Source organism: Nannospalax galili, unplaced genomic scaffold (genome assembly GCF_000622305.1).
Source record: "Nannospalax galili isolate Female #2095 unplaced genomic scaffold, S.galili_v1.0 scaffold342, whole genome shotgun sequence".
NCBI classification, from domain to species: Eukaryota; Metazoa; Chordata; class Mammalia; order Rodentia; family Spalacidae; genus Nannospalax; species Nannospalax galili.
The window spans coordinates 2,034,237-2,052,023 of NW_008349359.1; the positions used below are offsets into that span (position 1 = coordinate 2,034,237).

The 17,787-nt window shown below is 37.3% G+C and overlaps 1 protein-coding gene across 7 annotated transcripts in view; it reads right to left on the bottom strand.

Moving 5' to 3' along the window:
• Tmem87a (transmembrane protein 87A) overlaps positions 1 to 17,787 on the bottom strand; it is a 57,905-nt gene that overhangs the window by 23,614 nt on the left and 16,504 nt on the right. For 6 of the 7 annotated variants that reach the window (XM_008846819.3, XM_029570265.1, XM_029570264.1 and 3 more), the window contains 6 exons: positions 16,614 to 16,667; positions 16,488 to 16,532; positions 8,134 to 8,251; positions 3,436 to 3,497; positions 2,469 to 2,652; positions 239 to 338 (listed from right to left, as the gene is read on the bottom strand). In XM_008846819.3, the coding sequence (XP_008845041.1) occupies positions 239 to 338; positions 2,469 to 2,652; positions 3,436 to 3,497; positions 8,134 to 8,251; positions 16,488 to 16,532; positions 16,614 to 16,667 (563 nt within the window). The remainder of the gene's footprint in view (positions 1 to 238; positions 339 to 2,468; positions 2,653 to 3,435; positions 3,498 to 8,133; positions 8,252 to 16,487; positions 16,533 to 16,613; positions 16,668 to 17,787) is intronic. The other variant, XM_029570263.1, reaches the window with a different exon arrangement.

Below are 17,787 nucleotides of genomic sequence, written 5' to 3' on the forward strand. Positions count from 1 at the left end.
CCCTTCCTCTACAAATGTAAACCCCCAATATTTTATCTGCTGTATACCAAGGGCATTACACAACATGAGTACACTTATATACATGCAGGCAACACACTCACACACATAAAATAGAAATGATAAAATATTTTAATTGTTTAAAAATATCCTTTTATCAAATTTTTCAGAACTACCATGTTCTAACTTGCAACAGTGCTTCAATTTAATCAGGCATCTTCATTCAGAAGCTAATACTCACTTGACTATGCCATATCCCAGACTCACTATGATGACCAGGGTTCGAGCCAGTGAGCGTTTCACTGCTGAAAGCAGTTCTGCAAGAATCAAGGCATCCTGGACTATGTGAAAGAAAGGAAAAAATGACACTATATACTCAAGCTCAATCAAAAGCACAATCTCAATACTAGAATGTAGGTCTCTAACACTTCAGAATGAACACAAGTATTGGACCTACTAAGAAAGAATAGCTCTTGTACAATTTTTGCAAGCACATAGGCTAATATAACTAGTGCTTTTACTCACTTGCACAACCAGGGATGCTCAACTTACTACTTATCCCCAACTTCACTAAAAACTTAAGAGTATCTTACCCTATATAGAAAGTCTGCGGCATCGGAGCCGAGCGTGGTGGTGCACACCTGTAGTCGCAACACTTAGGAGGCAGAGGCAGGCAGATCTCTGTGAGTTCAAGGCCAGCCTGGTCTACATAGTGAGTTCCAGGACAGCTGGGGCTACAGGGAGACCCTATCTCAAAAAGACAAAAAAAGAAAGTTTGCAGCATCAAGGGACTCTCCCTACCATTTTTTACAATCTGTGAATTACAACTATGCATGGAAAAGCACAATGCACACACATATACCCATACGCATGTGCACAGTTTTCAACTTCACATCTGCTATTTTTCTTTTTTAAAAATATTTTATTATTATTTTGGGGGGGGGGCCTTTTTTCTGAGACAGGGTCTCCCTGTAGCTCAGGCTGGCCTGGAACTCACTATGTAGACCAGACTGGCCTTGAACTCAGAGATCCTCCTGCCTCTGCCTCCTGAGTGCTGGGATTAAAGGAATGTGCCACCATACCTGGCTTTATTATTTTTATTTTATGTATGTGAGTCTATTGTCTGCATGTATGTAAGTACACCCATGTCATGCAATACCTGCAGAGGTCAAAAGTGGGCATGAGATCCCCTGGAACTGGAATTATGGATGGCTGTTAGCTGCCATATGAGTGCTGGGAATTGAACCTAGGTCCTCTGCAAGAATATCTAGTGCTCTTAACTGCTGAGCTAACTCTCTAGTCCCAACATCTGCTATTTTCAAGCTCTTCAAAGACTTGGGTAAAAAGACCTGGAAAGATCGCTCCATGGTTAAGAGCACTGGCTGTTCTTGGAGAGGACTGGGGTTTGGTTTCCAACACACACATGGCATTCACAACTGTCCATAACTCCAGATGAAACACCATCTTCTGGTCTTCTTGAACACTGTACACATGTCGTGTACATACATATATGTGCAGGCAAATCACTCATACACATTAAAAAAAAAAACTTCTAAAAAAAAAAAAAGAAAACCTGGAAAAGATCTAATTAATATATCTTGCAACAACAATTAATAATCAAACTTAACAATTAACTCCTTAAGAACAATTAATAATCAAACTTAAGAATGTCTTAAGTTTTCTCAATAAACATCACCACAAAACAATTCCCATTATAGTCAGCTAACCTTACTAAATTATAAGCATCTTCCTATTCTCTTGGTATTGCTGGCATTGTTTCTTTCTTTCTTAGATACATGCAATAATGCTACCTCAAGTATCAATGGCAATTGAGATTTAAGGATGGCATTAATCACTTCCTAACAGTCACTACTTTTATAATTTGTTTGTCGATTTCAAAAGTATTCTCATGCTACCATGAAAATACAAGATTAAAAGTAAAAGTCACAATGTCAGGGATTCTGCTTTAGTTACTTTAATAAATAACTGAAAAGTCCTATCTATGTAATGACTGCTGGCCTGAGAAAAATTCTCATGCAGTCATTAAAAATAGCAAATCTGGGGATAGGGAAAAGGCTCAGCAATTAAGAGTGTATATTGCTCTTACAGAGGACCTCAGGTTGGTCCTCAGCCCCACGTCAAGCAGCTTACAACTGTCTGTAACCCCAGCTCCAGAAGAATTCAATGTCCCTAACCTCCACAGGCACCTGCACATGCACATACCCCACCTCCCAAACAAATAATTTTAAAAATAAATCTTTTTAAAAGCTGGCAAGATGGTTTAGTGGGGAAAGGCACCTGCTGCCAAGCTTGAGGACCTAAATTCAATCCCTGGGACACACGTGGTAGGTAAGAAGTAACTCCCTCAAGTCCTCTGACTCCACACACATGCTATGGCACATGTACCTTCCTCTCCCCACCCCAGTCCCCAGAAAATAAATGTTTTTTCCTATGGCAATCTTTTCACATACCAGATTCTCCTTTATAACGAATATTCTGGAATTCTGCATAAAAGACAGCTTTCTCAAACATTCCCAGAAAGATGACAGCACCAATCCAAAACTGAATTCTCAGGAGATCTCTCCAGTAGCAGGCAGACCATGCCAGCCAGAGAACACCAAAAAGGACATATACAATACACATCACCATGAAAAACTGTCATCAAATTGGGAAAGAGATAAAAAGGAGAATTAGGGCAAAGAGCAAGTATTTAGATTTTAAGACAATATACAGTATAACAACTACAAAAACAGATTCTGTCTTCCATTTGAAAAATTTGTAACCTCCAGTGTGTACTAACAAAGACTGATCCAGTTTTATCAAGAGATGCAGAGTATAAAAAAGACTTTACTTTTCCCCTGGTCTAACTGTTCTTTGTATTAATTGAGCCTTTTTAGTTCACAATCCAGTGATAAAAATGAAGGCAACAGTGAAGAGAAAAAAAGGCATGGCAAGGTAAACATGCATCTAGAGGCAAGAAAACACAACGGAAAAGGAAAACTACTAAAAGTGTAGGAAGAAAGAGCGATTTTGAACAATGTCCGCAAAGAGATTAAGTATATTCTCAGCATAGGCCACACACTCCATGAGGAAGAAGAAGTTCCACTGTTTTGTTTCTGTAAGTGGGCTCAGACGTGAAATGGTCATAGGAAGATGAGCCTGTTTTGGAACCTAAAGCATATGAGCTGTGAGATGTCACAGAGACATTCCAAGTTTATACTTCACAAGTCATTGGCTTTTTCTTTTCATAGATGAGGTCCACAAGGCTAAACTAAGCCTCTTAAGGTCACAGTCCAGTAAAAAAAAGATCAAAACCTCAGGTAACATTTTCTGACCTGCATGGGGATAATTTTCTAATAAAGAATATTGCTACAAAACATGGAAAATTTTTGAGCTAAATTTATTTAATGTCAAGGTTAAAAATACAAGTTCACTTACAATCATCAATGGGTAGTCTTCAAGAGTAAGGTATTCATAGGGGCCCTTCACTTCAACAGTCACTGCCAAAACACAGGACTCAGAATTAAATTAAGAAATTACTAAAAGAACTTCCATCCTGGTGAATATTACATTAGATAGAGTAACTGAAATTCATGAATCACTCTCCTAGTTCATTATTTGCCCTGCATAGGCTCCAACATCCTTACTCCAGTCTTAGGTGGGAAAGACCTTTTCCCATTTGCATGTTCTTGTGTGGACCTGTCCAGGTTGAGCATGCACATGTGTGCACATGTATGTGGAGGCCCAAAAGACAACCTTATAGGTCAATCCTCATGTGCCATCCACTTTCTTTTCTTTTTTTGAGACCGGAACTCACCATGTAGGCTAGGCAGCTGGTTAGAGCGCACCAGGGATTCACCTGTCTCTGCCTCCATGGTGCTAGGATTACAAGTACACAACACCAAACCTGTTTTTTTAATTTTTGTTTTAACATGAGTTTTGAGCACTGAACTGCAAGCATTTTATAAGTACTTCACCACTGACCTCCCCAGTCGCGTGCTCATATTCTTTAAGGATTAGACTGTGATACTCTTCCTGAAAGCCATCCCTGAGCTGCCCATCTGAAACTATTCTATGTCCTTTAAATTCCAAATATACTCATTTATACGTTTTACAACATATCCCTAACCTTCTCTATAGAACTTCCTTGTTCATTCTATTACTATCTTCTGTCCACCCTTACCTGTATTTTCCTAATGCTTTATTGGGTTTGTTTTACTGATTTTAATTTATGTGATCGTGCAAGATTGATATCACTTTAAAAATGCAAAGTACTTTTTAAACATTACAAATTCATACTAATTTATGCAAGTTAATAGACCCTCCCTGATAAAATAAGATATAAAAATAATCGGTTCCTAAATATGTAACCAGGATCTTACTCAAATATGAAAAACAAAGTTCAAATGAAAGCAAAGCACCATCTAGTAAAATCAGAACTGGACTTTGCCACAACTTGTTAGCTAACATTTTATAAAAACTTGGTTAATGAATAGCGTTTTAAAAAAGTGTTACTTACAAGATGAACTGGAAAGTTTTGCCTCATTGAAGCAACCCTACAGACTATAATATTATAATTGACACAACTACGTACATGAACTAATTTGAGCCAGGAATGGCAGAATATAACTGCAATAACATTTGGAAGGTAGAAACAGGAGGATCAAGAGTTCAGGGTCAGCTCAGCTATATAATGAGTTTGAAGCCAGTCTGAGTCATGAAAGACCTTACCTAAAACAACAACAAACAAACAAAAAACCCTAAAAAACTGACTGACTAAAATTTGGATAAATTCTAGCTTTGGTTGATAAGTGAAAACTGATTTAGCTGGGTTTAGTGTATAACTGAAATCTCAGAACTTGAAAAGCAGACGCAGGAGGACTAAGGCCTTTGATGCCAAGTTCTATCACATTTTAATAAGAAAGAGGCCATGTACATAGCACATGCTCATAATCTCGGCACTCCAAGGCTGAGGCACAAAGACTGTGCAAGTTTGAACCCGGCCTGGAGACATTTAGACCTTCTCTCAAAACAAAACAAAGTATCTGGACTAAGACTATAACTCGGCAGTAGAGCACTTGTCTAGCATATGTAAGGTACTAGGTTCAGTCCCCCCAGCACCACACATAAAAAAGATAATTCTAGGCTTTCAGATGGTATTAACCCTGTCTTAATATATCTTTATAGTTCCAAATAACAGATATATGAAAATATTTAAAACAGAAAAAAAAAGACATAAGCTTGAAAACAAGTCAAATATGTCTAGGAATCAAGATGGAATGGAAACAGAACAGTGCAGGAGGGTGGAGCTAGGGTCACAGTGAACTCTGAGCACAAAAGCAGACTATGGCAGTTTTAGTTCCTTTGGAGTCAAAAAAGAAGAGGGACCAGAATCAGGTTTGATGAATGAAGTAGATGAAATGGGGTGAAGCAGAGCTTCCTTCCTATCCTTTTCAAAAGTTGGCTGAAAATAAATACCAGCAACTGCTTCCTTCAGTCTATTTATTATTCACTAGGAAGATGAGGGCTGATATAATACGCAAAATGGCTGGAAAGAGGAAAGCCAAAAAAGCTGGTCCACAGAGATAAAACAAAATTCCAAAGAGATTTAACAAGTTAGAGAAGCCAAAAGCAATATTAAAGTTTTTATTATTTATTTTTAATTCTTGGTCTTACATATGTGCATACGTGTATGCCGGTGTAGGTGTGATTGTAAAGTCCATGTGTACATGAGTATGTAGGTATGCACATGTATGTGTAGAGTCTAGAAGTCAAAGCCAGGTGTCTTTCTCAGTTGACCTTCACCTTAGCTTTTGAGACAGGGTCTCTCACTGAACTTAGGACTCACTCACTGTTCAGGGATCTGACTGTCTCTGCTTCCCCAATGCTAGGGATTATGCTGCTGTGCCTAACTTTTCATATGGGTGCTGGGGACCCAAACTCAGGTCCTTAGGCTTGAGCAGCAAGTACTCTACTGGCTGAGCCATATTCCCAACCCCTCATTTCTGGGTTTTTGAAACAGGGCCTCATGTAGCCCAAGTTGGCCTCAAATTCCCTATGTAGTCAAGGATAACCTTGAATTTCTTTTCCTCTTGCCTCCACTTCTTTTTTGTTGTTGTTGCTTTATTTATTTTTATTTTATGTCTACGGGTGTTATGCGTACATGTACGTAAGTGCACCCATGTCACTTAGTGCCCATGGAGGACAAAAGAGGGTGTCAGGTCCCTTGAAACTGGAGTTAGAGATGGTTGTTAGCCACCATGAGGGTGCTGGGAACCGAACCTCGGTCCTCTGTAAGAACAGCCAGTGCTCTTAACTGCTGAGCCATCTCTCCAGCCCCAAGCTGCCATCTCTCCAGCCCCAAGCCTCCATCTCTTAAGGGACTGGGATTGTATTAGTGCTTACCACCCAGCAATATTAATATTTTTAAAGATTCAGATATTTGTAAAGAAATTATGAAAAACTGTCAGTCGTTTTATAAATTTTGAATGGACAGTTTCCCAAAACATACACAGAGAAACTGAAGCACAAAAAAAAGTTAGAACAAAAGTTTTAAAGTTTTAAAGAAATAGTTTTAAAGAAAACCTATTTAGGTTGGCAGACAAAAAGAGTATCAGATTGAAACAGTATTACAAGAAAGTTTTATCAGATACTCATGAAATAAATAGCTTTACCCTTTAAAACTGTTTTGTTATAAAATAAAAATAAATAAAGCAACAAAAAAGAAGTGGAGGCAGGAGGAAAAGAAATTCAAAAATACAAAATAGCATACAAAATAAGGTCCACTCTCCAATTCACTGCATGAGATTACCATAACTTGGATGTTAAACGTAAATGATAGTATGAGAAAAGAAAATTATAGACAACTTACTTTGAACATAGACAATAAATTTAATCCTAGAAAAAGGAATCCAACAATACATGTATATGTATCAGAAGGTATGGGTATAGTGTGCTATCGTGACCAAGCAGTAGTACTGCAGATTTAAAGAATGGTTTCAAATTAGAAACCAGCAACATAATACGCTGAACTGTCACATTGAATAAGAAAGCCTACTTTTTTTTTTTTTTAAGTTTTGTTTTGTTTTTTGAGACAAGGTCTTGCTATATAGCATGGGTTGTCCTAAAACTTGCTGTGAAGCTCAAGTTGGTCTCAAACTTATGATCCTTCTGCCCTATCCTCCAGAGTGCTAGGATTATAGGTATATGAATATGCCATCATGCCTGGCCTATACATGATAGTTTCAATCAATATATAAGTAAACTATTGATTAGACTGAGCATTCCTTCTTAGCATTAAAAGAAAATACTTAGTAAGCTAAGAACTGAAAACATATTCAATCAAATACAGTACTTTGAAAACTCTATAGTAAACACTGTACATTTAAAAGTAGAATGTACTGGGGCTGAAGAGATGGCTCAGTGGTTAAGAGCATTGACTGCTCTTGCAGAGGACCCAGGTTCAATTCTCAGAAATTACATAGTGGCTAACAACCACCTGTAACTCCAGTTCCAGGAGATCCAACACCCTCTTCTGACTTCCCTAAGCATTACACAACACAAGTGCACTTACATATATGCAGGCAAAACACTCATACACATAAAATTTAAAAAAAAATTTTAGGTAGAATGTAGCAATATTGCCAGTAAAGTCAGCAGTAAGACAAGGATGGCTGCCATCATTGTTTCTATTCAATAATCTGCTTAAGGAAGCAAGGGTGGGGAAGGAAACTACAGAGTGGGGAAAAAGCCAAGAATGGAAACCACAGAAAATACAACCAACTACTGCAAAACTGTAAGTAAGAGGTGAAGACTTCAACAACTGTACAGCCACAGGGGGAAAAAAATTCTTGAGATGTTAAGAAATTTTCAATGTTTATTAATTACAAATTTCCAAGTTCTAACATGATAACAGAAGTTTGAAAATTCTACTTCAAAATTTTCACAGAAAGAAGGTCAAAGAAAGTAAAATAAAATCAAGTTATCTGTGATATCTAAAAAGAAAGTACCTGGGACTGTATCTGAATGTTGAAAAAAAGGTTAATTTTTCTACTCCAATTTTTCTACTTCATGGCTATCATGCATGAAATCAATAGATATTAACGTATACTTTTAAAACAAATAAACCGAACTTACTAGTAAAAAGATTGCCGAATGCATTTTCTTTTGATGATTCCTTTGAGGATGAAATGCCAACATGCACAATAAAAATGTATGGTGCATCCTGCCACGTTTGCAACGGTTCGTGCATTGCCTAGAGAGGAAAAGGGGGCATCAAAACCTCAAATTTAAATAAGTCAGAGCACAAAACAGTAATATGAAAATTTCGCTCTAGAATATACCCTAGAAACATGACACTTTCATTCACTGAAACAGCAGTCCCAAGTGACACAAGCCAGTAGTGTATACAATAAAGCAGGCTAGACTATAAATTGTTAAGACACAATATTGTGTAATCTTTCCATGTACAAGTTACAGTCAACCATTTTTACAAAGCTGTATCAATAAAAAGTCAGTAAGTTTAATCTTAATTCATGCTATATTGTTTTATATATCCATATATAAAATTTATATATCCGTATATATAAAAATTTCTGAATGAAGTCCCTTTCCCACACTACCAGAGTTTCCATTGACATGGTTTCACATTTAAATAAAAAATCTAATTTGAAAACACTGAGAAATTTGCTTTTTTTCCAACTGTGTTCTATGATTCTAAAATGTATCACTGCTATTTAATAAACATTGGGTTTTTTAAATATTTTATAATTTTTATTTTATGTGTATGCATGTATTGCCTGCATGTGGGTAAGTGCACCTGTGCTGTGCAATGCCCGTGGACAGAGAGGCTGTCAGATCCCCTGAAACTGGAGTTATAGACAGTTGTTAACTGCCATGTGGATGCTGGGATTCGAATCTGGGTCTTCTGCAAGAACAGTCAGTGTTCTTAACCACTGAGCCATCACTCCAGCCCCATGTTTTATTTTTTTTTTAAACTGGGGGAGCTGGCTCAGTGGTTAAGAGCACTGGCTGGTCTTGCAGAGGATCTAGATTCAGTTTCTAGCACCCATATGACAGATAACAACCATCCATAACTCCAGTTCCAGGGGAATCAATGCCCTTTCTGACTGACCTCTGTGGGCACTGCACACATGTGGTGCACTTACATACATGCAAGCAATACACTCATACACAAAATAAAAATAAATTAAAAAAATTTTTAATTAAAAAAAAAACCCTACCTGTAATATATTTTGGTGGGGTTGGGAGAGGCAAAATCACTGCCTCCTTAAGTAAGGGAACTAAAAAGCCCTTGACTTTGAGGGAAGGTGATTCTTGATTTCCTCATGAACTAGTTTTTACAAACAAGACTAAAATGGAAAGATAAAGGAAATGAGGGCATTAAGTCACTGATTTCTTCTTTCTTGTCTGTGAAAGGAGGTCTTGCTATTGCAATTTATTTCCGTCTGGTCTGAAAAGATTTTATTCAGAGATCTCTAGGTAAGTTTCATTGACCTATGAAATCCCTCAGAGTACATAACAGATTTTATTATTTATGAATTTTTCTGTGAAATCCAGTTTTTTATTCAAATATTCAAAATGTTTTACAAACCCAAGAAAAATTTTAGCATTCAACTCTTAGATTCCATGATACAAATTCAAAGTCAAATAAAGCACATAAACCCTCCAAAGCTAGAGTTACTGTTATCTCAGTAACATGTATGTCATGCTGAAATCACACTTTGATCTCTGCCTTATAGTCTCTCTTCAAGGAAATACACTGGGAAATTTTACAGCTTCAAAGTTATGAGTACCTTATGTTCCATGTTTCATAATTACTGAACCTTTCCTGAACTTATTAGCCAATAAATCTTATAGTGTAATAAAATGCTCTATTAATTTTTTATATCTTCAAACTACCTCTTAGAAATTTTAAAATGTACTGATTAATTTTCATGGTCTAGAATTTGACAAATGTGGTGGTACATTTAACTCTGGCATCTACAGATTTTACCCTCACAAAAATGCCATTTATATGTCAGGTACTCTTTTTTTTGTATTTTATTATTTTTCTGTGTATGAGTGTATTTATTGCCTGCATGTACATAAGTGCACCTGTACTGTGCAATGCCAACAAAGGTCAGAAGAGGGTGTCGGATCCCCGAGGACTGAAGTTACAGACAGTTTAGCCACCATGTAGGTACTGAAAATCAAACCCAGGTCCTGTGCAGGAGCAGCCAGTGTTCTTAACCACTGAGCCATCTTTTCAGCCTCACGCCAGGTACTCTTTAATCTTTATAAACCTATCAGATAAACACTGTTATTAGCTATCATTTCTGGATTTTTTTTTTAAATGGGGGTGAATTTTACATATCATCTAAGTCATAATTTTAACGTTAATGAGCATAATTCAACGGAATGAAGTACCACTTTTTTGAGACAAGGTCTCTGTAGCTCAGGGTGGTTCAAATCGTATGCTTCAATGATTCTCTTGCCTCAGATTCCTAAGTAGCTGGAACTAGACGTGCACCACAGTGCTTAGCTCCAAAATACTACTGCCCCCAAGAGACCCTTACTCACTGGGCAATAATGTTCCATCTCTACCTGTCAGCATCACTTGAAACAACAAATTTACTTCCTGCTTTCTCATAGATTCAACTATTAAGGACACTTTGTGTGAATAGAATGAATCATACAGTAGTTGTCCTTTTACACTCTGGCTTGTCTCACAACCGTTTCCAAAGTCATCAAAGTTCTAGGACATATCAGTACTTTTTGGTTTTTTTTGAGTTTGACAAAATATATTGTTTTTTTTTTCTATTTTATTATTTTTTTAAAAATGTTTTTCTTAATATTTTATTATTTTTATTTTATGTGTATGAGTGTATTGCCTGCATGTATGTGAGTGCACCCATGTTGTGCAATGCCGTGGAGGTCAGGAGGGCTTTGGATTCTCCTGGAACTGGAGTTAAGGACAGTTTGTAGCCGCCAGGTGGGTGCTAAGAATCGAACCTGGGCCCTCTGCGAGAGCAGTCAGTGCTCTTAACCACTGAGCCCTGTCTCCAGCCCCTATTTTATTATTTTTATTTTATGTGTATGAGTGTATTGTTTGTATGTGTATAAGTGCTCTTATGTTGTGCAATGCCCACAGGGGTCAGAAGAAGGCAATGGATTTCTCTGGATCTGGAGCTGTTAGCCACCATGTGGGTACTGGGAACCAGACCTGGGTCCTCTGCAAGAGCAGCCAGTGCTCTTAACTGCTGAGCCATCTCTCCAACCCCAAAAGTGTATTAGTATTTAAGTAAAGTCATTCATCTCAGTCTTTCTCTGTCCTCATCTTGACCTTAGATTACTATTTCATTTGGGTCAAGTACAGACTATGGAAGAGAGAGATGTCATTTCTTTTTTTTTTTTTTTTTTTCTAATAACACCAGCGATATGTCACTTAAACAGTAAAAAATGGATAGCTTGTCTACATAAAAGTTAAATCTATCTAACTTAATTAAATCATGTAGGAACTAACAGTGCTATGTACATTTTTATTGTTTCACTTGGGGTTTAAAAACTAAACTTAAATGTAAGTGAACAAAGTGTAGGAATAGCCACACTTTGGCTATTTTTCAGAACTTATTACATTAAATAAGCTCAGTGAGTAATTACCACTAATAAAATTCTTTGAAGCTGCCTCCCAATTTAACATTGTAACTTCCAAGGAACTTGTATCATTTTTTCTTGTCTGTGACTGTAAAATTTAAAGATGGGTTTAACTGTCACATTACAAAAAAAGTCTACCTAGGCATTGTAGCTAAGGCCTTTAATCCTAGCACTTGGAGGAAGAGACAAATCTCTGTGAGTCTGAGGTCAGTCTGGTCTAAATAGCAAGTTCTAGGCCAACTTAGACTACAACAGAATCTGTCTCAAAAAAAAAAAAACAGAACGAAAGGGAAAAAAAAAAAGTCCATATACAATACAAAACACCCTAAATACAATGGAGTATATGTGGTAAGAGAATTCATAATGAAGATGTGTTTGAAAATGGCATTTTCTTTCCTTTCATTAAATTAAAATGTAGTCAGTAGTATATATTTAAAATAAAGCTATGGAAATATACAAAAAGAAATCTTGCAGTGAGTTCAATTCAAATAGGATCTAAAAAGTTAGTAACTTGAATGCTTTGACAAAGTCACAAAAAGAGCATCACATTATTTTTCATATAATGTTATGCTTTTGGGGGGGATGCATTTAAATTTTTAAAGAAACCCAATACTTACAGCAGTAAGGATTTTGGTGGTGATTTGTACTTTAAAAAAGGGAGTTGGGTGTGGGGAGGACTCATGCCTTTAATCCCAACACTCAGGAGGTAGAGGCAGGTAGATCTCTGAGCTCAAGGCCAGCCTGGTCTACACAGTGAGTTCCAGGCTAGCTGGTGCTACAGGGAGATCCTGTCTCAAAAAGACCAAAAATAAAATAATTAATAATAATAATAATAATAATAATAATAATAATGAGGCTGGAGAAATGGCACTGGCTGTCCTTGCAGAAGACCCAGGTTCAAATTCTAGCACCCACATGGTGACTGACAACCATCCATAACTGCAGTTCCAGGAGATCCAAAACCCTGTTCTGTCCTTCACAAGCACTGCAGGACACAGGTACACTTATACATGCAGGCATAACGCACACATATCAAATGAAAAACAAATTTTTAATTAAAACAGAAAAAGAAACAGCTTATGATGTGCCTCAAGTTCCCAAGGAAATGCTTACAGGAGCTAGGTACAAAACCCAAGGGAAGCTCATTCAAAGTACTGATTTATTTTAGTAGCAAACGGTGTTCTTTGAAGACTACTGAAGAGTGGGCAATCTCCATTTAAGTGAAGTGGTCTATTTCAAATACTCAATAATACACATAAAATATTTTGGGGAGCCGGGCATGGCGGGGCACGCCTGTAGTCCCAGTACTAGGGAGGCAGAGGCAGGCAGATCTCTGTGAGTTCAAGGCCAGCCTGGTCTACACAGTGAGTTCCAGGACAGTGGGGGCTACAGAGAGACCCTGCTTCAAAGACAAAAAAAATGGGGGGGGGGGGATTTAATGAGCTTAAGTGTCTGTATTCATTGACAGCAACATAATACCTAGTATACGAGGACCCAAAACAATAGAAAATGGAAAATAGGAAAAAAAGGGTTAATTTTATCTAAATTTACTTTTACTTTCAGTCAATAGTCTAGTAACGTTTTCCTCACAATGTAATACCCTCTCTCTCTATAAAAGGCTGGTCCTGGGAACCACAGTGTAGGAATGAGGGAGTAAAGGTAGAAGAGTAACTGCTCACTGTTTTAAATAGACAATAACTTTTGGCTTCCCTCTCAATGTACTAACAGCTGTGTGTAATCTAAAAATGCAATTCTTAGAAAGGTACCATTTCTGGGGCTAGAGAGATGGCTCAGCAGTTAAGAGCACTGACTGCTCTTGCAGAGGACCCATGTTTGAGTCCCAGCACCCACATGGAGGCTAATAACCATCTGGCTAACCAACTGGCTAACTCCAGTTCCAAGGGATCAGATGCCCTCTTCTAACCTCTGCAGGCATTGCATGACACGAATGTACTTACACACATGCAGGCAATACACTCATACACATAAAATAAAGAAAAATAAATAAAATAAAAAAGTACTATTTTAATTTATTAGCTGTAACCTTTGGAAACTTATCTGACTACCTATGGCAAATTCAAACTTGGAGATCTTAGTAGACTTTATTGGAAAGCTTCTTCCTCAGCTGACTGTTATTCAGCACTGGGACTGAAACTTTCCCCTTCACTATCCTGACAACTAAGGCTAACTGCGGCTCACTGCGGCTTCTCAGGCTTCTCCTCTCCCACCTTCCCAGCTGCCACCATCTCCATTGGCCTCCCCCAGTACTTCATTTTTATGAATGAATAACAGTAACTTATGAACATAAAGCACTGCTTATTCATTCCTGCCTGGAGTTTGACTTTGTGAACTTCCCAATCTTTTTAGAAATTCACGCTTTCATTACATTTAGAAAGTTTTTGGTTATGCTTTCTTTGACCTTTTTTACACCTCTTTTCTCCTCAGACTCTATTATACACACGTTGGTCCATATGGTATTTTCGTTAAGTCTCCTGGGCTCGCTTTCATCTGTTTTCATTCTTTGCTCCTTCCACTCCTCTGAATGGATAAGCTTTAATCAACCTATATTGCAATGCATTCCTCTACCCACTCAAATGTGCTACAACAAACCCTGCTAGTCAGCTTTTCACTGTAATTACTACTCTTTTCAGTTTCCCAATCTCTATTTTGTTATTTTTAAAAACATGGCAACGGCAACATGTATCCCAGGCTAGCTTCAAACTCAATGCAATCCTCCTGCCTCAGCCTTCCCAGTGATGGGATTATAGAAATTATATCACACTTGCCACAGTCATAATTTCTATTCCTTTTTATCACTTTATCTGCTTCTTTGTGGTTTCTTTTAGCTCTTAATCCATGCTTTTCTTTAGTTTTTGTGAGCACATTTAAGAGTTTATCCAAAATCTTTGCTAAGTCTATTGTGTGGGTTTCCTCAAAGGCTTTTTAAAACTAAATCCTTATAAATTTGTCATATTTGTTTACATAGCTCGTATTTATCTTTAAAACCAAACATTCTTAATGAAAGCAGCAGATTCTGCCCCCTCTGAGGGAAGAAAATTCTCTCTCACACACATACACACAACACAAATAGCTGCTGTGTCTCATCAGAATAATCCATTTTTTTGGTCTTTTTGAGACAGGGTCTCCCTGTAGCCCCAGCTGGCCTAGAACTCACTATGTAGACCATGCTGGCCTTGAACTCACAGACATCCCCCTGTCTCTGCCTCCCAAATTTAAAGTTATAATGATTAACTATATGGCAGCCATAAAAAAGACAAAACAGGCTCAGAAGTCCCTTAAAAAAAAAAAAAAATCACCTAAACTGACTGGCAGGTTGCTGCAATCGTCATGCTAAGAGGAGTTGTCACTAAGAGGAATTGACTCAGAATCACTCAGTGTAGGAAACCTCATACTCAGAGCACTTGTCAAAAACAGTATTTGGCAGCAACTGTTAAAGACCAGAACTGCCTGATGTAACATTAGCACTGTACTTATCAAAAGACTGAAAAAAATGCTTAAAGGAAAAAAAAAAAAAAAATTCTAGAATGGGGTATCTGTATGAACTTTGAACTCCAAACCATTCTTGGAAACCTAGATGGCCACACACATTAGCAGGGCTGTGCACACATACTCAAAGCCATGCACAGTCCCAGGTAAGAGCTGAGAGAGCCAGGACCTCTCACCCCCTGGCAGGTCTTACTGCTCAGTGCAGGTAGGAAATAAAGGTTAAAGCAGAGTTGTCAAATTGGGAAATAAGCCACAAAGGTCATATACTGTATGATTCCATTGTATAAAACACCTGGATCAGTCAAACCCATAGAGACAGAAAGGTGAGTGACTGAGGGGAGAGACTGCAGACTGACAATGGAGAGTTCCAAATCTAGAAGTTAGTAGTCATGAAACTTGAGAATACACTTTAAAAAATACACTAAATTGTATGCTTTAAAAGGATAAATTTGAGTGTATATAGTATGTCTTTAAAAAGTTGCTATAAAACTAAAATCACAAAACAAGCATGACTCAGGTCTATAATCCCAGCACTTGGAAGGCTGAGGCAGAACTATGAATTGGAGTCTAGTATAGGCTATATGGTCAGAGTTTGTCTCAAAAAGTAAGCAAAATTTTAAAGTAAAATTTAAAATTGTAATCATCTTTGTGAGAAACATGATCTAACAATCATATTTCCTATTTATTTTACACTGGAAACGTCTTTGAGGAATTAGTTATAAAGACTTATTTTTGTTTTATGTATATGAGTATGTCTCTGTGTGAATATCTGCCTCATGTATGCAGGTGCCTGCAAGAGGCCAGAAGAGGGGATCTGTCCACTGGAACTGGAGTTATAGGCAGTTGTGAGCCACCCTATGTAGGTGCTGGGAACTGGACTCTGTTCCTCTGGAAGAACAGGAAGCACGCTAACTACTGAGTCATCTCTCTAGACCCCAGAAATTAGTTATAAATGAGAAAGTAAAACAAGCCTCCACACAGTTATATTTATGTAATTTAAAGCATAACTTAATAGCTCTTGGCCTTATTTCAATTTTCCAAAGTTCCTTCCAAGTATATTCTACCATATATAATTCTTTGAATTAGTTTCTTACTATTTACAAATATTTATTCAGGGAAGGGAGGTGATAACCAAGGTAATACAGGTTTATTGTACAAAACAAGAAAAATCCAAACATGACAATGAAAGTCACGCATAATATCATCTACACACAGACATTATCAACATTTTGGTGTAACTTTCTGTCTCAGTGTTAGAATACCAAAATAAAAGTATAGGAACACAAACTAAAATATGAGCTAATACCCAAATGTCCAAATACACTTACAATTTTCTCTCCAGTAAAGGTGAGATTTGTTCCATTCTCCTTAGCCTTTAAACATAACAAAAAAAAAAAGGAAAATTAATTCATTTTTTACTTTACTGTCAGAAATATGTAAGGAAAAACAATTACCTCCTGTTTTTCTCCTAAAAGAGGCAGTCGATGCATAAACTCTCCAGAAAAGCTCTATTAAAAAAAAAACATATAAAACTAAATTAAAGATGCACAAATAGTAAAAGTGCAGTTCAAAATACCTAGAAATGCTTAATGCAAAACATGATATCATAGCAGCAAAAAATAATAGCATCGGCAGACAAAAAAGTTTCCAATGAACCATGACAAAGCAAATCAAGCCCTGCTGAGAGTAACATCAAGACAGCTGACAATCTCTCTACGAGGGTCACAATAAAGTATGACAGAGCCCTAGAAGACATGGGTACACGATGAAGGGCTTGAGAAAATTCCCTCTCATTCCATGGAAGAAAGAGGCTGAAGGTCATAAAACTAAGTACTCATCTTATTGGTTACTGGGAGTTGAGGCATTTTCCTTTCTCAGTAATTAGATCGTGTGATTCAATGCTTACACTAGACTGGGAGACAGGAACCTCAATAAGAGCATATCACAAAACCCTAGAAAGACACAGCAGACCTGAAAGGAGGGAGCTTCAAACAATAAGATGCAGCAAGTAACCTTCCATAACCAAACTCAACCAGTCACCCTAGCCTAGGGGGTAAATATGAAGAACAAAAGACAAGCAACTGACTCATCACATTGTGTCTGTCCCTTGCTACCACTTCTTTTTCCTACACAATACAAAAAGTCTAAGCTATGACAAGAGCTGAATTCATGAGAATGAATTATCAATTACTTCATTGTTATTCACTATATTTATATAATAAGGTATATGTAAATAATAATTTACAATTATATTTATAATCTACTAAACTTTATTTTTAGTGACTGGACAGAAAATTCACCTTCTGGTGAACAATATGCTACTTCAAAACAATCTACTAAATATCCCAAAACAATTATTAAAATTTTTTTGATTTACTTATATTTTTTTGGTAAGATTTTTTTATACTTTATTTATTATTATTTTACGTGCATAAGTGTTATGCCTGAATGTATGTAAGTGCACCCATGTCGTGCAATGCCTGCAGAGGACAGAAGAGGCTGTCAGATCCCCTGGAACTGGAGTTATGGAAAGTTGTTAGCTGCCATGTGGGTATTGGGATTCAAACCTGGGTCTTCTGCAAGAACCAGTCAGTGTTCTTAACCGCTGCACCACCTCTCCAGCCCCTT